At 45.5% G+C, this 26,167-nt stretch overlaps 2 protein-coding genes across 7 annotated transcripts in view; one reads left to right on the forward strand and one right to left on the reverse strand.

Annotated features, from left to right (window-relative positions):
• Chp1 (calcineurin like EF-hand protein 1) overlaps positions 1-951 on the reverse strand; it is a 28,953-nt gene extending 28,002 nt beyond the window's left edge. Inside the window, exon 1 of the mRNA XM_055595359.1 lies at positions 750-951. Within this exon, the coding sequence (XP_055451334.1) occupies positions 750-816 (67 nt within the window). The 5' untranslated portion in view covers positions 817-951. The remainder of the gene's footprint in view (positions 1-749) is intronic.
• Positions 951-26,167, forward strand: part of Exd1 (exonuclease 3'-5' domain containing 1) — a 26,971-nt gene continuing 1,754 nt past the window's right edge. The window contains exons 1-11 of one of the 6 annotated variants that reach the window (XM_055594916.1): positions 951-1,275; positions 6,588-6,758; positions 7,968-8,036; positions 9,973-10,027; positions 10,301-10,428; positions 11,494-11,552; positions 14,679-14,765; positions 18,558-18,662; positions 18,747-18,827; positions 22,554-22,697; positions 23,803-23,994. In XM_055594916.1, coding sequence (XP_055450891.1) covers positions 6,626-6,758; positions 7,968-8,036; positions 9,973-10,027; positions 10,301-10,428; positions 11,494-11,552; positions 14,679-14,765; positions 18,558-18,662; positions 18,747-18,827; positions 22,554-22,697; positions 23,803-23,994 — 1,053 coding nt within the window. In that variant the 5' untranslated portion in view covers positions 951-1,275; positions 6,588-6,625. Of the gene's footprint in view, positions 1,276-2,050; positions 2,131-6,587; positions 6,759-7,967; positions 8,037-9,972; positions 10,028-10,295; positions 10,429-11,493; positions 11,553-14,678; positions 14,766-18,557; positions 18,663-18,746; positions 18,828-22,553; positions 22,698-23,802; positions 23,995-26,167 lie in introns of those variants that run through there. The other 5 variants (XM_055594994.1, XM_055595070.1, XM_055595135.1 and 2 more) reach the window with 5 other exon arrangements.

Here is a 26,167-nt window from a genome sequence, read left to right on the forward strand (position 1 = left end):
TAACACAAAATATCTGTTCCTAGTACAAATTCACAGATTTCGGAGTACATGCCGTTTCAAAACCGAATGCATCAAGTACAGCAACACAGAAGAAATCAACATATATGAAAACAGGACAAGTATCTTCGACGTGTCTTTAAAACCTTGGTCACTATACTCGTGCTTTTTCTCCAACAGTTCGATTAAAAAGCCTCACTTGGGTTTTCGGACTCCTGATTGCTTAGAGGTCTCCCGTCCCTGGTCACAAGCCTTACTACACGATTTTCTTTTCTCAATTTACTTTTCCCTGTGTGTGATTTTTGGTATTTTTAGGTCCTTGCTTAGAAAACTCATTGGGATGTATAACGTTTTCTCCAGGAACCATTCAGGTTTCCTGGATTTGCTTCTGCTTTAGCTCCTGTTCAGGACGCTCCTGTTCAGGACACCCCTGTAAGAGGAACCATAAGGGTAGAAAATGCGCGGACTTTCGCGGGCAAGACTGGAGTGGTGGTGGTGTCGGCTCCGCTGCTGGCTCGAGATCCCAGGCTTTGAAGGCGAGACAGCACCAGGAGAGCCACGTCCCGGCTCCGGGAAGATACAGATGAACGTACAGGTACCCTAACCTTCGGCGACCCAAAGCAGCAGAGGCTGCACGGGATCCCTCCCCACAGAGCCACCGCACCCCAGATCAAGACCTCAGCCGCCACCGCGGAGAACCGAGGCCAGCCGGGAGGCGCCGGGCCGCCCTCCCGCCTCCAACCCGAACTCACAGCCGGTCTCCTTCTTGATCTCCTCGAGCTCCTCGTCCCGCAGTAACGTGGAGGCCCGAGACCCCATCACCGTGGACGGAGCTCCTACGGGAGCGGCGGCGCCAGAAGCAACGGCGGCGAGACCGGAGGCGGTGGGGAAGGGCCAGGGGTCAAGAAGGGAGAGGGCACTGTTTCTCCTGCGGCCCCGGGGAGGGAGAGCAGGGGTGGCGCGCGGGGGAGGGCGGCCCGACACCAGCCAATCGCCGCAGAGGCCGCGCCCTGCGCAGGCGCCAACGTCAAAGCCCGGCGCTCCGGCCCGCAATGAATCAGCCCGGCGGCTGCGGGAATCCAAGGCGGACAGACCCCGCCCCCGGCCCCACGGCCGCCGCCGGCCTTAAAGCGGCGATGCCACCGTGGCGCTAGCGACCTGCGCTTAAAAGGGCAGCGCCGCCAAGCAACCGCCTTCAGACTAGTCAGGGCGCACACCCCACCGAGGGGCCGGCAGGCTGATCACCGGACTCCCCACGCCGGCAAGCCCGCCCGACAGGTGACAGGACTCGAGAGGAACAAAACCGATCAAAGGAGGGGGGGGGGGGGAAACCCGGGGGTGGATGCCCAGAGACGGGCAGGTTCACTCCGCCCGGGCAGGCTGTCCTGCTGCCTGGCTCGCCGCTCTCTCTCCCCCAACTCTCCCTCTTGTTTTTTGGTTTTTCGAGACAGGGAGTGGAGCCTTGGCTGGCCCGGCCTCGCCTTATAGACCAGGCTGGCCTCGAACTCACAGCGATTTGCCTGCCTCTGCCTCCCCGAGTGCTGGGATTTTAAGGATGTTGGTTGCGCCGCCTCTGCCCCGTCTCTCTTTTGATCTCCTTCCCGCCCTCCTTTTTCCCTCTCCTCCCCGTGGTCCTCCCACACTCGCTCCCTCGGCCACAAGAGTCGGGTGTTGGAAGCTGCCTGGGCCTCACGCCCATTGGCTGCATGTTTCCTGAGCTCCCCTCCCCGGCCGCAGGGGGCGCTGGGAGCCCACTCGAGGCCGCACGCCCATTGGCTGCATCTCTTCTGCGCTCCCCTCCCCGGCCGCAGGGGGCGCTGGGAGCCGACTCGAGGCCGCACGCCTATTGGCTGCATTTCTTCTGCGCTCCCCTCCTCTGCCGCAGGGGGCGCTGGGAGCTGTCTCGAGGCCGCACGCTGATTGGCTCCTCCGGAAAGAGGCAGGTCTTTCGCCCCGGGGACGGGCTTAGCCGGCTCCGCGGTTTCAGTAGCCGGCGCTGCGAGCTTTCGTGCAGGCGAGGCTGTGCCGCAATAACTCCCAGGTTTTCTGACAATAGTCTTTTCTTCAGTTCAAGGAAATCACTGAAATTAAGTTTCCCAAAGTTCTCTGCTGAGGGGCCAGAGAACCCTAAAGGTGAGGGAGAGGGAATACTTCGAGCAGGGGCGTTCGTATTTATTTACTTGAAATTTGTTGTTAAAAATAGGATTTTTTTATTTTTTTTCTTTCCGGGCGGTGGTGCTGCACGCCTCTAATCCCAGCACCCGGGAGGTAGAGGCAGGCGGATATCTGTGAGGCTAGCCTGGTCTACAAAGTGAGTTCGGACAGCCAGTGCTGTACAGAAAAACCCTGTATCCCTAAATAAATAAGTTGGGGTTTTTAAAGCGTGAGCCAGCACTTGTTAGGTGAAAGCAGAAAAGTTGCAAGTTGGGCAATATCGGGAAATCCTGTTTAAAGAGTTTTTGGGTTTGTTTTGCCGCTCCTGGATACCATACTTGTAATTCAGGAGGTGGAGGCCGGAGGATTTGGAGTTTCTGCTGCCGCATAGTGAGCACAAGGCCAGCCTGGGCCCGGAAAACCCTTTCTAGAAGGAGGGAAATGCTTTTCTTCCTTTTTTTCCAGAAGAGCTCGGGCTAGTCTCAGCCTCTTAAGTGGCTGCGGTTACAGACTTGAGCCTCCAGTGCAGGTCATGCATTTTGTTCTTTTCTCTTTTGTTTCGTTTGCGACAGGTTTTCTGTGGTAGCACTGGATGTCCCAGAACTCACTATGTAGGTCAGACTGGCCTCTAACTTAACAGAGGTCCACCTGCCTCTGCCTCCTGAGAGCGGGGGATTAAAGCCAGGTGCATTTAATTCTTGGTGCATTTTGTTGTTGTCGTCCGCTCTAATGAGGAAAAAGTTAAAAGCCACGTTAGTGTCCGCCCTCTCAAGTGAAGCAGTTGTTTTCCTGTGGGATCACCTGTCTTGCCCCTTCTCCCCTTTGTTTAAAATCAGCTTGAGACATAGAAGAAATTCTCATCACTATTAGTACCAAAATATCTTGGCACCTTTCTCAAATCCCCTTAGGCTACAACTTCAGAGTTACTTAAGGCATTTCAGCTCAGAGTCCAAGACTTCCCTGGCCACTGAATTTCTGGTCTGACTCAGTGGTTTTCCTAACTAACCCCTCTGTCTTAGCCCATTTGAGATCATGGTAATGTGATTGTATACTATGGTGATGGCAACGTTTGGAAACGCCAGTTTAAGAAGCCCATTAAGTGTAGTATGGAAACGTTGCTGTCAGACACATACACACTCCCTTTCTCTTTAAACCTGGACGTTCATCTCTTCATCCTGACCTCTTTTCCTTCCTAATTCTTGTAAAGATTTATTTATTCATTATTTATGCAATATTCTGCCTGCATGTTGCCTGTGCACCAGAAGAGGGTACCAGATCTCACTATAGATAGTTATGAACCGCCATGTGGTTGCTGGGAATTGAACTCAGGACCTTTGGAAAAACAGACAGTGCTCTTAACCTGTGAGCCATCTCTCCAGCCCTTCCTAATTTTTAATGTAAATTTTGATGGCTGTATCCAGTTAAACCCTTTCTGTTAGGCCTGGTACCTATAGTCACAGCACTGAGGAAGCAGAGGCAGGAGAATCTTTGCAAGTTCAAGGCAGAATGCTCTAGATAGGACATTCCAGGCCAGCCAGGGCTACTCAGAGAGACCCTAAGAACCAAAAACAGAGACAAGTTTCTTTGCTATGTGGGCTTTTTTTAATCTGATTTGTTTTATCCTTTAAAAATGGTGTTTGTGTGGGAGTGAGAGGTGTGTGTGCGTGCGTGCGTGCGTGGGTGTGCTTACCAGTGGAGGCTACAGGAGGGTATCAAATCCCTTAGAGCTGGAGTTGGAGGGGTTGTGAGCCACCGAGCGTGATGCGGGGTAACACCAGGCTTCCGTGTGTTCTCTAGGACAGAAAGCACCCTTAACTGCTGTGCAAGACTCTGGATTCAGTACTCAGCATCAGTAACATACACAGATAAAAGCACTTGGGAGCTGGGAAGGTTCCTCAGTGAGGACCCGAGTTCAGTTTCTATGTAGAAAGCTAGACGTAGCATATGTCTCTAATCGCAGCATCCAGAATGCAGAGGAAGGTCAGTCACTGAGTTCTACATCAGGCTGGTCTTTACAGCAATTTCTATTCTACAGCAAATTATAGCCAAGACTATACTGTAATACTTTATCAAGAAAATAAGTAAAAAGCCTTTATTTAGCTGCTATGAGAAATGAGGTATCAGGGCCAATTTTTAAATTAAAAATAATTTTTTTTTTCATACAGTGTGTTCTGATCACAGTTTCTCCTCCTTCATTTCCTACCAGATCTTCCCCATCTTTCCATACTTCCAACTCCGTCTCTTTTCTCTCTCTAGAAAGCAAACATACATGCATTTAGTCCCAGTGCTTGGGAGTCAGGTGGCTCTGTGAGATAGAGGCCAGGCTTGTATGCATAGTGATTTCCAGGGAAGCCAGAGCTACATAGTGAGACTCTGTCTGGAAAAAAGGAAAAAAAAAAAAAAAAAAAGCAATTAAACCAGAATAAAACAAAAGAAACAAAAAGCATGAGAAACACACAAATAAAATCCATACAAACACAAAATTGGGGCTGGAGAGATGGCTTTGGGGTTAAGAGCACTAGCTGCTCTTCCGAAGGTCCCGAGCTCAATTCCCAGCAACCACATATATGGTGGTTCACAACCATCTATAATGAGATCAGATACCCTCTTCTCCATGGTACATGGAGGCACAACACTGTATACATAATCTTAAAAACACACACAAAATTGGAAACTAATATACAAGCAAAAGTCTAGTAAGGTTAAAAAAAAATTCCCAAAGAAAGCAATATGAAACAAAACATTTCCAAAACTACCGTTGAGTTCATTTTGTGAGGCCATCTATTGCTAGGCATGGGACATGCCTAGCAATGTGGTTTGTATACCTCCTGAGACTCCACTGGAGAAGTTAGGATTTCCTTTATGAGCAGGCGTCAGTTGGAGATTGGTTTCAGTTGGAGATTGGTTTCTGTTTAGGGATGGGCTCTCGTGTCCACTTCCCCTCTCAACGCTGGGATCCCATCTGGTTTGGACCTATGCATGCTGCTGCAGTCTGTGAGTTCATGTCCCTTGGTCCCATTGTGTCTGGAAGGTGCTGTTTACTTGGTGTCGTCCATCTCCTCTGTCCTTTACAGTCTTTCGGCCCCCTCTCTCCTGCATAGTTGACTAACCATGCCCATTTTATAAACAAAAAAGCTACTCCTGTCTTGTCCATGGATAGCCCTAGAATTTTGAGTTTCTTATATATGAATTAAAATTATGGGGCTGGAGAGATAGACCAATACCTAAGAACACTTAAGCTCTTGCAGAAGACATAGCTTTAGTTCGCAGCAACCACATGACAGCTTTCACCACCCAGTTTCCGGGGAATCTGGTGCCCTCCTCTGTCTTCCTCAGGCACTAAACTAATGTGGTGCATAGACACACATGGAGGTAAATCCCTTGTACACATAAAATAAAAATAAATAAGCCGGCCCACGCTTGTAATCCCAGCACTTGGGGAGGCAGAGGCAGGCGAATCTCTTGTGAGTTCAAGGCCAGCCTGGTCTACAAAACAAGTCCAGGACAGCTAGGGCTCTGTTACACAAACCCTGACTCAAATAAATAAATAACAGAAACTGTCTCAAAAACCCAAAGATAGATAGACAGACAGACAGACAAGATAAAATTGGCTGTGGTTATTAGCATCTTAAAGTAATGAACAAAGTCAAAGTACTTATGAGGACAGTGGTTCTCAGCCTTCCTAATGCTACAACCTTGTAATACAGTCCCTCATGTCCTGAACCCCCCCCACCATAAAATTATTTTTGTTGCTGTTTCATAACTAATTTTGCTACTGTTATGAATTAATGTTGAATATATGATATACAGGAGATCTGATTTGTGACCCCTGTGAAAGGGTGTTGCCCCCCCTGGGGTGAAGGGTCAAGACCCACAGGTTGGAACCACTGCTTTGGAAATTTGGAGAAATGTAAGCAGGGCAGCAGTGGTGGCACATGCCTTTGACCTGAGTACTCAGGAGGCAGAGGCAGGCTACAAGTTCAAGGCCAGCCTGGTCTACAAAATGAGTTCCATGTCAGCCAAGGCTACACAGGGAAAACTGTTTGTTTGTTTGTTTGTTTGTTTGTTTGTTTTTGAGAGATGGTCTTCCTGGCTGGCCTGAAACTTGCTATGTAGACAGAGCTATGGAGTTCACAGAGATTCCCTTACCTCTGTCTCGTGGGATTAAAGGTCTGCACCACCATACCCAGATCAAAATAGTCTTTCCAAAATACTGATCTCTGAGGGCTGGAGAGATGGCTCAGTGGTTAAGAGCACTATTAGCTCTTCCAAGGGACCCAGGTTCAACTCCCAGCACCCATATGGCAACTCAAAACTGTCCGTAAGCAGTTCCAGGTGGTCTGACACCCTCATGCCAATGCACATAAGATAAAATTAAATAATTATCTTTAAAAAGTACTGATCTCTTTTTAACTTTCAAGTGTTTGCATGCATAGGGAAGAGTCTTTGAAGGCTGCTTTTGGAATGAAAAAGCATGGATCCCAGCAGTGACTACCATTTCCTCAACCAGATTTTGTGGAGAAGAGTGAAGCTCACATTGGTTTCTGGCATCTTTGAGGGCGTGCTCCAGCATGTGGATCCTAACAAGATTGTTGTCCTGAAAAACGGTTTGCCTCTGTTTGTCATGTCCTCTGCCCCTTTAAGAGATTAGTGGCTGGGTGCAGGTGGTGATTGTGGGCAGCATTAGACTGGCAAAGCAGCACTGTTCCTATTTTAAGGAAGGCATGAGAAAACCATTAGACCACTGTTCCCCAACAGAGCACTGTGGCTACCTGTGCTGGTTGGTCATCACTTATGTACCTTCCTTGGCATCATAGTGGACATTTTCTTTTTTATTATTTAAAGTATGGGGGGGGGTCTGCAAGTTAGTCTGTGTGCTGTGAGCATGCCTGGTACCCACAGAGGCCAGAAGAGGATATAGAATTCCCTGGAACTAGATTTACAGATGGTTTTGAATTGTTATATAGGTTCTAGGAATCCCTGGTCCTCTGGAAGCACATTCAGTGCTCCTAAATGCTGAACCATCTCTCCAGTCCTGATGGTGGTAGTTTTCAATATATAGTTTTTAAAAACTGGGGACTTCTGTTAATTTTTGTTTATGTGAAAATTAAAATTAATCTTGTTATTAAAACTGATTTGGGCTTCAACATAAGGGGGAAAAAGCACAGCTATAAAAGATTAATTTCTCCCAGGCAAAAAGAAGTCCAGAAGTCAAGACTTCAGGGCCACTCTCAGCTACATAATGAGTTAGAAGCTGGCCTGGAACACAAGGGAATCTGTATCAAAATCCTGAACCTGGCCTGGGGATGTAGCTCAGTTGGTAGAGTACTTGTGGAACACACAGAGAGCATGAGGTTCAAACCACAGCACCACCCAGGCCAGGTGTAGTGGCACATGGCTCCCAGCAGTCAGGGATTTTTTTTTTTTTTTCTTTTTAGTTCCCTTTTCTTTCCTACCTTCTTTTGGCAAGGTCCCATTATGTAGTCTTAGCTGGCCTGTAACTTGCTATGTAGACCATATTAGCTTTGAACACAAGAGATCTGCTGGCCTCTGCCTCCCAGAAGTGTTGGATTTAAAAGCCTGTACCACCACACCTGGCTTTTTAAAACACTTAAAAAAAAAAAAAATTCTGAGGTGTATTATGCAGTTACAGAATGTAGTGTTACTTTGTAATTTCATTGACTCTACATTTCTTTGGGAACAAAAGAATTTTTATAAAACTCATATTTCAGTAATTTTAAGAGATGTAATAGTTTCTTGAAATTTTTGAGAAAATAATATGTGTTACTAATCAGATGAGTTATTTTTTATCACAGTGAAGAATGTGGAGACAGGCCGGAGTGTCCCAGGAGTGAAAATGTTTTTTGGGCATGAGATATTGAATGGTAAGTTCTGTGTTCCCTGAATGCAAATTGAAATCTGCCATAGGAAACTCAACTTCTCTGTCTCATTTAGCTTTCTGAAAGAAAATGGGGTTTTTCTTGTATTCAGTGCTGTATATATGACCTTTTTTTTTTTTTTTTTTTTTTTTTTCCTGAGACAGTCATAGACTTGATGTATAGGAGCCTGGTATGTAGATTTGGCTGGCCCCAAACACATAGAGATCTTCCTGCCTCTGCTTCTTGAGGGTGGGAACTAAAGCTTATGCCATAGTCCCAGCTTGTATTTATAAACTTTTATTTATTTTAACTTTAATTTTTTTTTATTGTAGGTGTGTGGGTGCTTTGCCTGCATGTCATATCTGTGTACTGCATGTGTGCAGTGTCCAAGGAGGCTAGAAGAAGGCATTGAATATCTTGGGACTGCAGTGAGAGACGTTTGATAACTGCCATGTGGGTGCTGGGAACTAAAGCCAGGCCCTCCAGAAGAGTAGCCAGTGCTCTTAATTGCTGAGCTAGCTCTCTATTCCCTGTTTATGCACTTTTCAAGATAGCATGTGAGGGCTAGAGAGATACCGCAGTCCATAAAATGCTTTCCTTGCATTTCAGCTAAGAACATGAGTTTGATCTTAGATCTATGTAAAAACAGTGTTGGGGTTGCCCTAGAGAGGCAGAGACAAGCAAGTCTCTGGGGCTTTCTGTCCAGCCAGCCTACACAGCAGGAGGATCAGGAGTTCAAGGTCTTCCTACCACATAGTATGCTTGAGGCCTTCCTTGGTTACATGAGACCCTAAATCAAAAAACAAATAAAAAATCTATCTTAGACTGGGTGTAATATATATACTGCACAATTAGATTAAAAATCATTGCTTTCAGCCAGGTGGTGGTGGTGCACACCTTTAATCCCAGAACCTAGGAGGCAGAGGCAGGCAAGTCTTTGAGTCTGAGGCCTATCTGGTCTACAAAGTAACTTCCATGACAGCCATTGCTACACAGAGAAACCCTTTCTTGAAAGTGAAAACAACAACAACAACAACAATAAGTTGGTTTAAAAGTCTCTGTGAAATGTTTCACAGTTCTTTTGGGATTTCTGCTCTACCTTTCATTATCTTTCGTGGCATCAAAACAAACATAAGAGTGTCAGTAACATATTGGTGGCTGAAGTGCATTAGGATTGAGATGGATACAGATGAAGTCTGTAGGAGCTGGAAAGACTCAGGAGGTAGGACGGATTGCTTGTACAATCCTGAAGATCTGAGATCAGGGATGGTTTGCAGGCCTGTAACTCCAGCTCTGTTGGGGCCAGAGGCTTTAGTATCCCTGTGCCACCCACCAGCCCAACTCCAGGTTCAATGACAGCTACTGTCTCAAAGGAACAAGGCAGAGAGTGATGAGGTAGGAGGCCAGATATCTACTGCCCTGTGGCATCTGTTGTGGATATTTGCCCCTATGCATCCATATACATGTGTATTACCACATACAGACACATCCCCTACACATGAACACACATGCTCACACGCACACACACACAAATAAATAAATAAACACCTGTATGTGGTGGTACATGCCTTTGACCCCAGCACATGGGAAACAGAAGTACAGGCAGGCAGATCTCTGTGAGTACCAAACCAGCCAGGCGCATATGGTGGGACCCTCTCTCAAAAATAATAAAAACATGAATGAAAAAGAGCCTATAGAACCAGTGAAAAGAACACATAGGCACGATGGAGCTAAAAGAAGAAGGAAAAGAGCAGAAGTTTGCGATCCTGCTAAGTGACCTGAGGACCCATGCTGGGAAGCTGTGGGCTTCAGACCCTGTTTTCTCTCCTTGTTCCTGGCCACTGTGTCTTCACTCCCTTTTATACTGTGCAGTTGGGTGCGGCGTGTGGGGTGGCGTGGCTAATGGCTTTCCACTGTTGGAAATCTTTTGGTTGTTTTTCAGTGGAACTAACGGAAGAAGCAGAAGGTGGATCGGGAGAAAAGGCGTCCTTTGTTAGGTATGAGATAGCTTCCTTCACTATGAGGTTTCCCAGGTGAGCACACAGGAGGAGAAAGACTTCACTCTAACGCACTAGCTGCTTACTTCTCAGATGGGCTAGGGAAACGAAAACAAGCAGGCCAGTGTGGCTGTCTCTTGATAGCACCTCAAGAAGTGAATGTGAGCAGGGTAGGAATGGGCCACAGTCCTTGGGGTTGCCAAGTAGGAAGATTTGTACATGACATCAGCAGCAACGGGCAGGTTCACCTGATATGATTTTTTGTAAGGATAGTATAAATACAGAAAGAGCTGGAATGGAGAAAATGAAAAATGAAGACTTAAATTCATGTGAGCCTGCTTCACCTGCGCCAGAGGTGCCAACCAGCTCTCCACTCGGTGACCTCAAATACTGCCCATCAGGTGAGTCTTGGAACTCTGGATTTGCCAGACTGTTCTTACTTTGACTTGTGAATTAAAATAAGTATTACGAAGTACATATTTAGTTGACATGGGAATGAATGCTGTGTTCTGGGACTGGAGTGCCGCCCTCATTGAGCTCTGGTACAAGTGATGCTGAATAAGATAAATGAATGAGTAGGAAATCTGTGTGGTACTGCAGCACCTGCAATCCCCCTCGTTAAGAGGTAGAAGCAGAGGCTAGAAAGATGGCACTGTCTCCTCTTCCAGAGGTCCTGAGTTCAATTCCCAGCAACCACACAGTGGCTCACAACCACCTTTACTGGAACCTGATGCCCTCTTCAGATAAAACATTCATACATAAAATAAATGAATAAAATCTTTTTAAAAAAAGAGACAGAAGGAGGAAAATCAGGAGTTCAAAGATAAACTGGGCATGGTGGTGCATTCCTGTAATCCCAGCACTTGGGAGGCAGAGGCAGGCAGATCTCTGTGAGTTCAAAGCCAGCTTGGTCTTCAAAACAAGTCCAGTCCAGCCAGGACTACAAAAGAAACCATGTCTTGAAAAACCAGAGAACATGAGAGCGCGTTCAAGGGTAGCCATGGCTACATAGCAAGTTTGAGGACAGCCTAAGCTATATGAGACCCTGTCTCAACAAAAGGGCGGGGAGGGGGCCGGGCAGTTGTGCACCATGCTTTTAATCTGGAGGCAGAGGCAGGAGATCTCTGGGTTCAAGGTCAGCCTGTTCCAGGACAGCCAGAGCTACACGGAGAAACCCTGTCTCAGGAAAAAAGAACTAATTAATTAATCTTTACGTAAGTCTTCAAGGTATTCAGTATGCGAACTTAGGAAGAGAGACTCAGTACTGGGTTACGATAGGAAATTTCTAAGATTATCCTAGGTGGTCCTCTGATTTATTCTCAGTTGACAAAACAGGATAGTAATTAGTACTTACCATGTTTGATGTGTAAGGACTTAACAGGTGAAAAGGAGGATGTCTAAAATTAACAGGAGGGCCACTCTCTTGTCAAGAAAGAGAGACATTCAATGTCATCCTTCTCTTGTAGAAGAAGAGGAGGTAACGTACACAGTCATTGATCAGTTCCAGCAGAAGTTTGGTCCTGCGGTAAGTATGGCCCATCATTTCCAGTGTGATCTGATAGAAAGCCTGTCCAAGTCTTAAAAGGTGATCTTAAGATCTTTGATGTTTTCCACACTAAGAGTATTTTGGTAGTTTTATCATTTTAAATAGTCTTAAATGATTCTATTTATGTGGATGGGTGTTTTGCTTACATGTATGTTTGTGCATCACGTGTACATAGTTCATGTGGAGCCCAGAAAAGGGCATTGTTGTGTGGTATTTACCAGAGAAGACTGCTCAGACATGAGGTTAAGCCAACAGAAAGTCCTTACTAGCCAGCTGGTGACTTACACTGGGTGTTCAGGATCCCAGTGTAACCCCGAACCTTTCTCAGGGTGAACTTTAAAGCACAAAAACCATGTCTTGGGTGACGTACTTAGTTAACAAAAACAGCCAGAAGCAGAACAACAGAAACCAAAAAGCAAGGTTAGTACATTTAGAGACTTTCCCGTAGCTACTATGGACTTTGATGGATTAGGCCTGTGTTTTAGCTTTGGCAGGTGGTGCTGGCTATATGATGACTTTTACAGTCTGAATGCAACTTCCACCATGGAGTCAGTTGTGCTAAGGTCTCAGGCCCTACTAAGGTCTGGGGTCCTGTTTTATTATCAGATCCCTTGGGACTGGATTTCCAGGTGGTTGTGAGCTGCCATGTGGATACTGGAAATCAAACCCAGGTGCTCTGCAAGAGCAGCCAGCTTTCAACCATTGAACCACCTCTCAAGCCCCTTTGATGTTTTTTTTTTCCTTTTCTTTAAATTTTTATACATATATGTATATGGGTGGGTGGACAGACGGATTGGATGGATGGATGGATGGATGGATGGATGGATGGATGGATGGTCAGATGGGTAGTCATGAGTGCCATGGCATGTATGTAGAGGTCAGCAGACATCTTTTGGGAGTCAGTTTTTCCTTCCTTCCTGTTTGAAGCAGGGTATCTCTTGTTTCTGCCGCTGTGCTGTGTGCTCCAGGAGAACTGACCTTCTGAATGAGTCTCCCGTCTCTATCATCCATCACGCAGTAGGGATGCTATTATTACAGATGTGCACTGCTGCATCAACTGATTTACATCAAACTCAGGTCATCAGGTCTGCCTAGTTAGTGCTAGACCAGGGTGGCCTAGAACTAGCTCAGGTCATCAGGCTCGTATGGTAAGCACTTTACCCAGTAAGCCATCTCACCGGCCTTATTTACACATTTTTGAGAAAGCCTCTAGCTGGCCTTGAATTCAAATCTGCCTCCTCCCTCAGCCCCTTCAGAGTAGGAGTACAGGAATGTACTGCCATGCCAGGCTGGCTCACCTTTTAGGGAGAGCCATTGAATTTTTGAGACAAAGTCCAATGTACCCCATGCAGTCTCAAACTTCCTATGTAGCTAAAGTTGACCTTAAACTCCTGACCCTCCTGTCTCCACCTCCCAGGGATTATAGGAGTACATCACCACACTCAGCTCCTGACTCAGATGGTGTTTAGGTAGTACCTCAATGAATTTGACAAAAGGAAGTAATTATCCTCATGTTGAGATGGACTCAAAAGAGTCACTGACATTTGTGTTGGATATAAACTTATAGTCCGGTCACTTTGTTTTGATTCAGAGACAAAGTCTCCAGAATTTTCTCAGCCTGTCCTCCAACTCAGTCCTGCCTTAGCTTTCAGAAGTGCTAGAAGGACAGGTGAACACCACCAGGCCTGCCATATGTGTCTCTGAAGGGAGAACTGACTTCTTTTTTTTTTTTTTTTTTAAAGAACTTAATCGTTTCATGTGCATTCGTGTTTTGCCGGCATGTATATCTGTATGAAGGTATTGGAAAACAGGATCTCCCTGGAACTGAGATTACAGACAGTTGTGAGCTGCCATGGGTGCTAGGAATTAAACCCAGGACCTCTGGAAGAGCAGCCAGTGCTCTCAATAGCTGAGCCATCTCCCTAGCCCCAAGAACTGACTTTTAGTGGGTTCTTTTCATAAGTATTTGGGGTGTAAGTGACTTACCTTACACTTATGTATTTATACGTCTGCTAAACTGTATTGAGGAGCAAATAGGTTCAGTGGTAGTTTATATGAATATGTGAAGCAAACTCTGGCTTGTATTAACCAAAGTTGTAAATTTAAAATGATGGAAAAGAATGCCATTTGGTGGTAGCCAGCATCTTTAATTCCAAGACTCAGAAAGCAGAGGCAGGCAGATATCTGTGAGTTCAAGGCTAGCTTGGTCTACAGAGAGAGTTTCTGGATAGCAAGGGCTACACAGAGAAACCCTATCTTGAAAAAAAAAATGCGATCCCAGGGCTGGGGAGATGTCTTAGTCATCAAAATGCTGGCTGTGCAGGCATGAAGAAATAAGTTTGGATCTCTAGCACCTAGTTAAAAATAGGGAGCATGTGGGGCTGAAGAGATGGCTCAGCAGTTTAGAGCACTCTCTGCTCTTCCAGAGGTCCTGAGTTCAATTCCCAGCAACTACATGGTGGCTTACGACCATCTGTACTGTGATCTGATGCCCTCCTCTGGCATGCAGATGTACATGCAGATAGAGCACTTATATATATAAAATAAATAAGTAAATCTTTAAAGAAAATGGGGAGCATACACCTCCACCCTCGCCCCTGAGGAGGCAGAGATGGGCAGCCTCCTGGAGCTGCTGGTCAGTTAGCCCACCAGCCAGTGAACATGGTCACTGAGAACCTGTTCTCAAAACTGTCAGGTGGGAAGTGGCTGAGGAGACCCCAGACACGGATCTCTGTCCTCTAGATGCACATGTGCAACCCAAGCTGGTGTTTGCTACATTCTAATAATCCCAGCACTTCGAGGAGAGAAACAGAACCACCAGGAGGACAAGACTAGCTTAATCAGAGGCCAGCCCGAGGCATATGAGACCTTTTCTTAACCCACCTCCCAAGCACAGTGTTAACATCAAAGTATCCTGAAAGACATCTGTACCCCAAACCTCTTCCCTTGGTTTGGTTTGGTTTGTTTGTTTGAGACAAGGTTTCTCTGTGTAGCCCCGGCTGTCCTGGAACTCGCTCTGTAGGCCAGGCTGGCCTCGAACTCAAAGACCTGCCTGCCTCTGCCTCCCAAGGGCTGGGGTTAAAGGTGTGCTGCCTCTCCTAACAGATACTCCACATCAAGAAGCAGAGTGTCCTGAGTGTTGCTGCAGAAGGAGCTAACGTGTGTCGCCATGGGAAACTCTGTTGGCTTCAGGTAAAAGATTTTCTTTGATTTTGTTTCTAGAATGGTTTTATGTAGCCTAGACTGACCTTAAACTCAGCTATGTATCTGCTAGCCACTGAACACTTGTTCTTCCTATATCCACTTCCTAAGTGCTCAACTGAATGTGTGTGTGTGCATACATACATACATACATACATACATAAATGTGTATACATGTACATATACATATATGTACACACATACGTACACATAAACACACACATATGTTGTCCTGGAACTCGCTTTGTAGATTAGGCTGCCCTCGAATTTATAGAGACCTGCCTGCCAGGGCCAAGTGCTGGGATTAAAGCCATGCACCACCACCATCCAGCTATAATGTATAGTTTTAGTAGTCTTATTTCTGCCACTTAAGCAATGTTCTGTAACTCACTTAGGATGTCCATTATTGGCTGGGTGAGGTGGCACACGCCTGTAATCCCAGCACTTGGGGAGGCAGAGGCAGGCAGATTGCTATGAGTTCAAGGCCAGCCTGGTCTACAAAGCAAGTCTATGACAGCCAAGGCTACACAGAGAAACCCTGTCTCATAAAACCTAAATAAATAAGTAGAATGCCCATTATTGTTTATCTTTTTTCCCTGGATGTACGGGGGGTTGAACCTAGAGCCCTGTGTATCCTAGGTAAGCACTCTTTCATTGAGCTACAGCCTAAGACCTTGGAATACCCATTCTTCCATTACTCATTTATTCTTTTTTTAAAAAGAAGACCAGTGGGGATTGGAGAGATGGATCAAGGGTTAAAAGCTCATGTTATTCTTGCAGAGGAGCTGGGCAGTGGTGGCATACACCTTTAATCTCAGCACTTGGGAGGCAAAGGCAGGTGGATCGCTGAGTTCAAGGCCAGCCTGGTCTACAGAGTGAGTTCCAAGACAGCCAGAGCTACAGAGAGAAAACCTGTCTCAAAACAACAACAACAAAAATATTCTTGCAGAGAAACCTGGTTAATTCTTAGCACCCCGTGATAGCTTACAACTGCTTGTAACTTCCGTTCTACTTCTGACCTTGGAGGATATCAGGCACATATACAGTGCACAGAAATAACATGAGGCAAAACATTCTATGCATAATATTTTAAAAATTAAAAAAAAAAAAAACCACTGAGCAGTTAAGAGCACTGGCTCCTTATCTAGAGGTCCAGAGTTCAACTCCCACAACCACAAGGTGGCTCACAACCACTATAATGAGATCTGGTGTCCTCTTCCGTCGTGCAAGCATACATGCAAATAGAGCACTTACATACATAAATAAATAAGTCTTTAAAAATATACTGTATGTATCTTTTGGGGGCAGGGTAGTATGTGACTGTGCCAGAGCATGTGGAGGTCAGAGGACAATTTGCAGGAGTCAGTCTCCTACCATCTGTATCCTTCAAATTGAGCTAGGGTTCTCAGAGTTGGTGGCAAGTACCTTAACCAACTCAGCCGTCTCACCTGCCTTCACTAATTGTTTTCTGTAGTTTTCTCACTTGCTATATTTTTGGCTTCAGTATGGATGGCCCCCACCAAGAGAAGTTGTCAAAGGGGTAGGGAGTATTAAAGGCATACCTACTTTTTAAGTCTATTGTGTTTAAAGGGCTGGGGCAGTAGTTGAGCTGTTAGGACCTCAGTTCTTTACCTAGAACTCACAGCCTTGAAAAGACAAAGTGTGTTTGCAGTCCCAGCACTGGAGAAGCAGAAAACAGGCAGGTCCTGGGGCTTGTTGACGAGCTGGTCTAACCTAGTTTCCAGTAAGAGACCCACTCTCAAAGAAAAAAGAAAAAGCTTCATAGTGGCGGCCATGCCTTTGATCCCAGCACTTGGGAGACAGAGGCAGAGTTTGAAGCCAGCCTGGTCTGCAGAGTGAGTTCTAGGACAGCCAAGGTTACACAGAGAAACCTGTCTCAAAAAAAAGCGGGGGGGGGGGGGAAGGGGAGAGGTAATGGGTCAACAAAATTGCTTCCCACCAAGATTGCCAAACTGAGTTTAATCCCCGAATCCACGTGATGGAAAAAGAACTAAGTCTTGTCATCCCCTGGGTAATGTGTCCTGGGTCACATGTGCCATGCCCACACAAAAATGAAAAAATAAATGTAATGTTAAATAAGGTGTACAGCACCCGGGGGGCAACACCCAAGGTGGTCTTCTCTGCTTCATGCCCGTGCACATACATGAACAGATGCACAAGTGTGCACGCACACACCGTGTTTGCTGTTCCAGGATGGGGCTCCCAAGGCCTACCCCTGTTTATTGGCAGTTGACAGCTCCTGAAAGGGAGAGTGACTTTTCCTTAGGAGTGGGGCCACCGGAAGGTTGTCCACGCTCCATGAATGACTCCATGCTCTAGTGTCCATGGGCAGCACTGATTGGTTTCAGTGGGTTAAAAAAAAACAACAAAAAAGGCAGACATGAGGTTGTGAGGGGGAGGGCACGGTTTCCTTGTGGGAGCTGGAGGTGATGATTAGGGGGTAAATACGATCAAGATGTAGTGTATACATGCATGAAAATTTGAAAGAGCAAATTAAATAATAAATATCATAGGTGATAGAAATGAATACATGTATTTATTGTCTTTACTGTACCTTTTGTTGATGTTTTTTCAAGACTGGGTTTTCTGTATAGCCCTGGGTGTGCTGGAACTTGTAGAGCAGGCTGGTCCGGAACACACACAGATCCGCCTGCCTCTTCCTCCCAAGTGCTGGGATCAAAGATGTGCACCACCACCGCCCAGCTAGGTTACTGTTTCTTTTTCTCTTTTCAGTTTATTTACTTTACATCCTTCTCTCCTCCCAGTATTTCCCTTCTCCTTCTTCCCCATTTCTGTCTTCCTCCCACCCCTAGGAAAGGGGAGTCTGCCCTCCCCCCTATATCAACCCTCCCCAGCACATCAAATCACATCAGAACTGAGCATATCCTCATCCCCTGAGGCCAGGCAGGCAAGGCAGCCCTGCCAGGGGAAAGTGATCCAAAAGCAGGCAATAGAGTCCATGTTAGAAACAGCCCCCACCTCTACTTGCCAGGCGACCCACGTATAGACCGAGCTGCCCATCGGCCACATATGTGCAGGGGGCCTACATCCAGACCATGCATGCTCCTTAGTTGATGTCTCAGTCCCTGTAAGGCCCTGTGCACGTGAGGTTCCTGTCCCCTCCAGGTCCTTCTGTCTTTCCCTCAACACTTCCACAGGACTCCCAGAGCTCCTCTTCATGCTTGGCTGCATGTCCCAGCATCCATCTCCTCCTGTGTACTATATCTTAAAAGGAAAAAAACAAAAAACAAAAGAAACTGTCCTGAATGATATAGCAAGTTTACCCTTTTCTTTCCTTCTGAAAATCCTAGTAATTGTATCTTTAATCTTACTTATTCAGTATTAATATCAAATCAGATACTCATGGCTGCACCCGTTTATTAAGTAAGCATTTTACCACAGAGCCACACCCTAAGCTCTACTGCGTCTTTTTTTTTTTTAAGATTTTATTTATTCTTTATACATCATTCTGTCTGTGCACCAGATCTCACTATAGATGGTTGTGAGCCACCATGTGGTTGCTGGGAATTGAACTCAGGACCTTTGGAAGAACAGCCAGTGTTCTTGACCTCTGAGCCATCTCTCCAGCCCCGTGTCTTTTATTTTAACTTACGATGAATTTGAAGTTGTTTTTCTGAAGTATCATTGAATATCCACTGCTTAGTAGTAAGGATGCTCGCCATTTTCATCTGTGTCCTATGCTTTTGGTCCCCAGATCCCCTGCTCTGGCCTTTCCTTATGCTGTGGTATTGTCTGTTTTAGGTGGCCACTAACAGCCGAGTTTACTTGTTTGATATTTTCCTTCTGGGAAGTCGTGCTTTCAACAATGGACTTCAGATGATCTTAGAAGACAAGAGAATCTTAAAGGTGATTCAGACAGATGCTGATTCCTCTAGTAACAAGGTTAATGGCCAGGTTCTGCTAACTCTGTCTCCTCTTCTGTCCCTGTAGGTTATCCATGATTGTCGCTGGCTTTCTGACTGCCTGTCTCATCAGTATGGAATCATGCTGAACAATGTCTTTGACACACAGGTATGAAGAGGAATGTTGGAGTCAAGCCAGCACACATGGATCCTGGTAGAAAAGATTCCCTATCTGAGAAATGATTGTGCTAAGCATGGTGGCTCCTGTCTTTACTCCTAGTATTCAAGAAGCAGAGGCAGGGGGAGCTCTGTGAGTTGAAGGCCAGCATATTCTATATAGAGAACTCCGCATCATTCAGTGCTATAGACGGAGACCCTTAAAAAAAAAAAAAAAAAAAGAGAGAGAGAGAGAAAGATTGAGCCTCTTTTTTCTTGGTGCCCATTTCTCCCTGTTTCCCACATGAATTATGTGTGTAATTTGTGAGAACATTTGATGAGCTATTAAAAACTTTGGAGCCAAAAAAAAAAAAAAAAAAAAACCAGCCAGTGGTGTCACATGTCTTTAATCCCAGCACTTGGGAGGCAGAAGCAAGCAGATCTCTATGAGTTGAAGGCCAGCATGATCTATAGAGTGAATTCCAGGACAGCCAAGACTACACAGAGAAACCTTGTCTCAAGAAACCAAAAGAAAGAAAATTTGGTTTCTGATTTGACTATGAAAGCACTAAAACCACTGGTCCCACTATGGTGTTTTCCCTCTCTCTCCCTGTTCTTTCCTTCCCTCCCTTTCCTTGTTCTTTTTTTTTTTTTTTTTTTTTCCTTTTGGTTTTGAGGATTAATTATTTCTGAGGGTCAATTCCTTAAAGTTCAATTTCTTGTTTAAAGATGTAACTTGTTTTTACTCTTTATGTATCTACTTCTAAACTTTGTACATTTCTTATGTTTGCAGTTCCTTTGGGCTTCTTTTAGAGTCTTTCAGTGTATAGTATTGACACTGCTTCATTGTTCCCATGAAGCTCAGATAAATATTTTTTCTTTGCTATAGAAGGAACTCCAAGCATCATTGCTATAACTGGTTTCAGATTTAGCACAACAGCCTTAATTATTTCCTTATAATTAAGGAATGAGAAGGTTCACATTACTTTTCGTGAGTAAGACTCAAGGTGTCATCAAGATTGTTTTTAGAGTTTCTCAGGGAATGACTGCTCCTTTGCTTTAAAAAAAATTTTGGCAGAGTTTCTCTGTCTATGTAGGAAACTTGTTCTGTAGCTTAGTCTGGCCTCAGACTTGCAGCTATCCACCCAAACAGGGTATCTTAGTTAGGGTTTTATTGCCGTGAAGAGACACCACGTCCAAGGCAACTCTTATAAAGGAACACATTTAATTGGGGCTGGCTTACAGTTCAGAGGTTTAGTCTAGTATCATCATGCTGGGAAGCATCCTGGCTTGCAGGCAGACATGGTGCTGGAGACTGAGCTGAGAGTCCTACGTTTTGATCCAAAGGCAGCTAAAGGATACTGCCATACTGAGTGTAGCTTCAACATAAGAGATTTTAAAACCAGCTGCTACAGTGACACACTTCCTCCAGGAAGGTCACACCTCCTCCAACAAGGCCACACCTCCTAATAGTGCCACTTACTATGGGTCAAGCATTCCAACATATGAGTCCTGAGGAAGCTATACCTATTTAAACCACCACACAGGGCCTCATAAAGCCCTAACCTCAAACTATATATGTAGCCAAAGATGATCTTGAACTACAAATTTTTTTCACCTCCGGGCCCCATTGCATTTTTCCGTAGCTAGTAGCCACTACTTATATTCATTGGCTTGTTCCTCCATCTCCAAAGTATAACATTCTGTAGGTAGAAAACAGGGGAATTCAGAATCTCAAGGCCAGTCCGAACCACATAAAGCCCTGTCTCAAAATTAAAACAAACAAACAAACAAAAAACAGAAGAAGAGGGGTGCACGGCTGGATAAATGGTTGAGCAAGTTAAAAATGCTTGCTGTGTAATGATAAGGATTGCAGTTTAGATTCCAGCACCTACATAACAAGCTGAGGGTCTCTGTCAATACCTGTAACCCCAGATCTGAGAGAGGCAGAGACAGCAAGACAAGCTGAGGCTTGCTGACTTCCAGCCTAGTTGAGAAAACAAGCCCTAGGTTCAGAAAGAGACTCTGCCTAAAAAGAATAGGCAGAGGCTGACTCCCAGTGTCCTCTTCTGGCCTTCGTTTGCATACACAGGTGCATACATCTGTGCACACATGTGCATGCACTAACGTAGACACATACATGTATGTAAAAATACACAGGAGGTGGCTCCACGGTTAAGAGTACTTGCTTTTTTCGCAGAGGACATGAGTTTGGTTCATACCAACCATACGGTAGCTTACAGATGTCCATAATTCCAGTTCCAGAGGATCTGGTGCCCTCTTTCATACACATTAAATAAAACTAGATATATCTTTTAAAGCGTAAAGATAAAAACAGGCAGTGGTAGTGTAATCCCAGCACTCAGGAGGCAGAGGCGGGTGGATCTATGTGAGTTTCGAGGCCTGTCTGATCTACAGAGTGAGTTCCAGGACAGCCAGGGACACAAAGAAACCCTGTCTTGAAATACCAATGTGTGTGTGTGTGTGTGTGTGTGTGTGTGTATCTGTATCTTTTGTTTTGTCTGCTTAAAGACAAGGTCTTATGCCAGAGACTGGTCTCAAACTGAAGATGACCTTGAAGTCCTGATTCTCCTGCCTCTACCTTCCAAATACTAAGATTACTAGCAAGCTCTATCATACCCAGCATAGACATACATACATTAGAGTCATTATTTAGCCTGTGGCATCCAGGCAAACTATTATTGCAGGGTTTTCTTCTTAAAATCTTTCTATTGGTGGCATGTGTACATGTGTGTACGAGTGCAGGTACAGGCCCAAAGATGCCAAGTGCACACGTGGAGGTCAGGAGACAGCCTTGAGCATGGGTCCTTCCCTTCTACCTTCCAACAGCCTCTCACTGTTCACCACTACATAACATCAAGCTAGCTGGCCTTTGAGCTTTGGGAACTTCTGCCTCTACCTCCTCTCTTGCACTGGGATTACAGTGCTGCCGTGCCATGGTTTCTGTGGGTTCTAGGGATCTGATTCAGATCCTCATGCATGAATGCCATGTGCTTTCCTCACTGAGCCATCTCCCCAGCCCGGTATACCAATTCTTAGTTTTATAGTCATGTTCCTTATCGAGACATTGCCAGAGTGGCTGTTAAGTGATAAAGAGTTCTTGAGCAGCCAGCTCTGCTGCCTCTGTCCTGTCTTCAACTCCCTTTTTACATATTCAGTAAACTTGGATTTTCTATTCCGAAGGAAAAAAAATACCAAATTCGTTGTTTTTCCATTCTTCAAAGCTACCAAGGTGTAATAAACAAAAAGAGAAAATAGACAATACGGAGTTGTGTTATCCCTAACTTTTTTATTATTTTCTTGTCCAAGAAAGTTAACTAACCTACTTTAAATTTACCTGTGGCAGCTATGGCATGACCTTGGGAAAATGGTAAAGACCTCCTCTGTCTCTTTATGTCTCTGTCTGTTTCTGTTTCTCTCCCACCTCACGTAGTCCAGGCTGGCCTCGAATTCTCCATGTCTTTGATGATGGGCCTCTTGCCGCTGCCTCCCAAGTACAGGGATTCTGGGCTTGCATCAGAAAACCTAGCTTTTGCCAAGGTAGAGGCCAAGAACTGCGGCATGCTGGTTAGCATGGTACCAGTATAGCTACACCCCAGCTCTTACACATGAGTCTCAGGACACCCTGATGGGACATCCTTTTTCTGTGTATTGCTTAAATTTCTTTCTTACTGTTTTTTTTTATTCTTATTTTTATTGTTTTATTTTCTTACCTCAGGTAGCTGATGTCCTTCAGTTTTCCATGGAAACGGGTGGCTTTCTTCCAAATTGTATCAGTACTTTGCAGGAGAGTTTAGTCAGACACCTTAAAGTCACTCCTAAATACCTTTCCTTTTTGGAAGAAAGACAAAAACGCATTCAGGTAAGTGTTGAAAGCTAAGCTGTTCAGTTTCCGGGATGCCCTGCACTGGCCCGTCAGTCTGCTGGACAGGGAAGTGATGGCTGCCATACAAGCATAAGCTCGCCAGAGTCCTAGCTGCACCGGTGAGGATCCACCTGCGGTTTCAAGCGGGCAGAGCCAGGGTTCATATTTGTTTATTTTCAATTAAGAGATACTCCTAACTAAGATACTGGGGAGGAAGGGGCCTACGACTGTTACATAAAGTGACTAAATAAATAAATAAAAACAAAACAAAAAGCTATTGGAACCAAGCTGGGTGCAGTGGCTCACACCTGCAATCCCAGCACTTGGTGAGGCAGAGGCAGGCAGATCTCTGTGAACTCAAGACCAGCCTGGTCTACAAAGTGAGTCCAGGACAGCCAAGGCTACAGAGAAGCCCTCTCTCAAAACAAAAAAACAAAAACAACAACAAAAAAGCATATTGGAACCAAAATGACCTTAGTTGCTTTTCCCAAAGCAATGTCCATTTTCCTTAGTGCATAATATGCTTACACACAGACCCGGGTTGTGATGACCTGCAGTTGGTCATATGCTAAAGTCTGCTCGAGCCAACATTTTCCCTTCACTGGTGCTGGGGATAAACTCGGGGCTTTGTTTGTGGTAAGCAAGTGCTCCACCACTGAGCTACACCTTTAGCCCTTCCTCCAACTTGATGGATTTTTGTGGGATTAACAATGAATCTAGGGTCCTAGACATAGAAGGCAAGCTACATGACTGGCCTGCCCGCTCCAAGCTGGAGTAAGGAACCCTGATAGAGCAGCCTCCCTCCCAACCCTGCTTCTCTCTGACTCACAGACACCGTGTGTGAGGAGAGGAATGCTGTGGACCTGCTCAGAAGGCTACTGACAACGTGAACATAGAAAGCAGTAGAAGAAAATTGAACTGTTTAAAATTGGTTTTGTTTCTCTGAGACAGGGTTTCAAGGTTTCTCTGTGTAGCCAGGTGGCCTCGAACTCAAGAGATCTGCTTACCTCTGCCTCCTGAGTGCTGGAATTAAAAGTGTGTGCCACCACTGCCCAGATACCTTTTTCTTAGAATTCATTAAAAATTGTTTTGCTGTCTCTAGGAAAATCCAGAAATATGGTTGACAAGACCTCTTCCGCCCTCCTTATTGAAAATCTTGGCCCTGGAAACAACCTACCTGCTTCCGCTTCGCCTTGTGCTGTTGGATGAGATGATGTCAGACTTAACCATGCTGGTGGACGGGTACCTGAACACCTACCGAGAAGGCTCTGCAGACCTGCTTGCGGACGCAGAGGTGGGTACGGCTTTGTGAGAGTGTATTCTGTGTTCTCTGCCTCCTCCTCACGTGCAGCACAGATGTCCACTGTTGGTGTGGGGACTGTCATGTGTGTTTGTGTGTTTGCAGTGCTGGAGAGCAAGCACAGCACCTCATACATTCTCAGCAAACTCTACCATAAACTATATGCACAGACCTTTCGAAATTTTTGTTTGAAGAAAAGGTCTGACTGCGTTGTCTAAGATGGCCTTGATCTCTGTCCTGTCTTCCTCCCTCCTGAGCAGCTGGGATTACAGTCTTGTGATACCAGATTTGACTGTGGTACCTACTTTTCACATAAAGCAACTGTCATGAGACAGCCCTGTGGTGAATCCTCTTTTGTTCCAACAAGACTGACCCTGAGTCCCTGACCTTTCTGCTCCCATCTACCCACCCAGTGCTGGGCTGCAGGCGAGTGCAAACATGCCCATTCTCTGTAACGCCACATGTCAAACTCGCGGCTTCATTTATGTTTGGCAAGTAGACTGCCAACTGAGCTACAACCTAGACATGCTTCTTTTTGCCTTAAAAAAAAATTATTCTTACGTCTGTGTGTATGTGCGTGGGTGTGGGTGGGTGGGTGGTATGGATAGAGGCCAGCAGAGGGCACCACCAGGTCCTCAGAAACTGGAATTATGGATGGTGCAAGAAACCATGTGGGTGCTGAGAACCAAACCCTGCAGCCCCAAGAAGAGTAACCTTTGGTCATAACCGATGAGCCTTTTCTCCAGCTCCTGCTCCTTTTTTTTTGCTTTTGAGGCAGTCTTATACATATGAAGTTGACCTTGAACTTACCTATACATTTACAGATGATCTTGAACTCCTGATCCTCCTGCCTCTACCTGTCAAGTGCTAGGATCACAAGCATGTGCCATCATGTTGATCTTAATACATGGTGTTTGTATGTGTGTGTGTGTATAAGTGTGCGTGCATGCACGTGCCTGTGTGGTGTATCTGTGTTTGTACCCATGTATAGAGTGCTAGCCTGTTCTTCAGATTATGGAGGCCAGAGATCAATGTGTATTTTCTTTCACTGCTCTTCAGTTTGCTTTTTAAAAATCACTTACATTTATTTATTTATCTTAAAATTAGTGCATGCATGGAGGGCCAGCTTTTAGGGGTTGGTTTTCTCCTTCTACCGTGTGGGTTCTGAGGATCAAACTCAGGGATGAGCTCATCAGGCTCCATAGCACACTTACCCACTGAGCCGTCTCACCAGCCCTTCCCAACTTGTGTTCTCATGCTAAAGCTGAAACTCATCCACTCAGCTGGACTGGCTGGCCAGCTGGCCCCCAGGATCTGCCTGTCTCTGTCCATCCAGCACTGTGGTAACAAGCACACAGCTGGCTCTGCTGTGGATGCTGGAGATCCAGTCCCAGGTCTCCATACACTCAGAGCAAGCACTTCAGCCGCCGAGCCATCTTCCCAGCCTTAACACATCCTTTACTCCGGTAGTTATAAATAATAAGATCGCAGAGCCTGGGTTGTACCTCATTTAGTAGTGTTCTTGCCTCGTGTGCAGAAAGTCCTTGGTTTGAGCCCTATAATCACACCTGTAACCCCAGCACACAGTAAGATCAGGTATTCAAGGTCATCTGGGACTACGCGGGGAATTCTATGCCAGCCTGAGCTACACGAGACCCTGCCTTAAAACAAACAGCAACAAACTCCTGCAAAATACATGAATATACTAACACAATACACACCTGTATTTCTAGTCCTCAGGAGGCTGAGGCAGGGGTTGGTGAGGGGCAGGCAGGCATGGGCTTCATTGTAAGTTTAATATCAATGTGAGCTACATGATGAGACCCTTCCCCCCTAAAAAAAGATACTGAAAAATTGTGCAAAATAATTTTAGAATGATTGACATACAACGTAGAACGTGGGATGTGGGTCAGCATCTCCCTTGTACAAAGCCTGGGTGTGGCATCTTAGTTACCACACACAAGAGAAGTCATTCTCTTGTGCAGACAAAACTAAGGCACACACACATACCTGATATCACATGCACACAGGCTGTACTGGATATACAGCTTTTCAGAGGGGGTGCACTTTCCAAGGCAAATAAAGCCAGGCTGGGAAAGTCACATTGTCTATATTTACACACACACACACACACACACACACACACACACACACACACACACACACA

Source organism: Psammomys obesus, unplaced genomic scaffold (assembly GCF_907164565.1).
Source record: "Psammomys obesus unplaced genomic scaffold, mPsaObe1.curated_primary_1811, whole genome shotgun sequence".
Classification (NCBI taxonomy): Eukaryota; Metazoa; Chordata; class Mammalia; order Rodentia; family Muridae; genus Psammomys; species Psammomys obesus.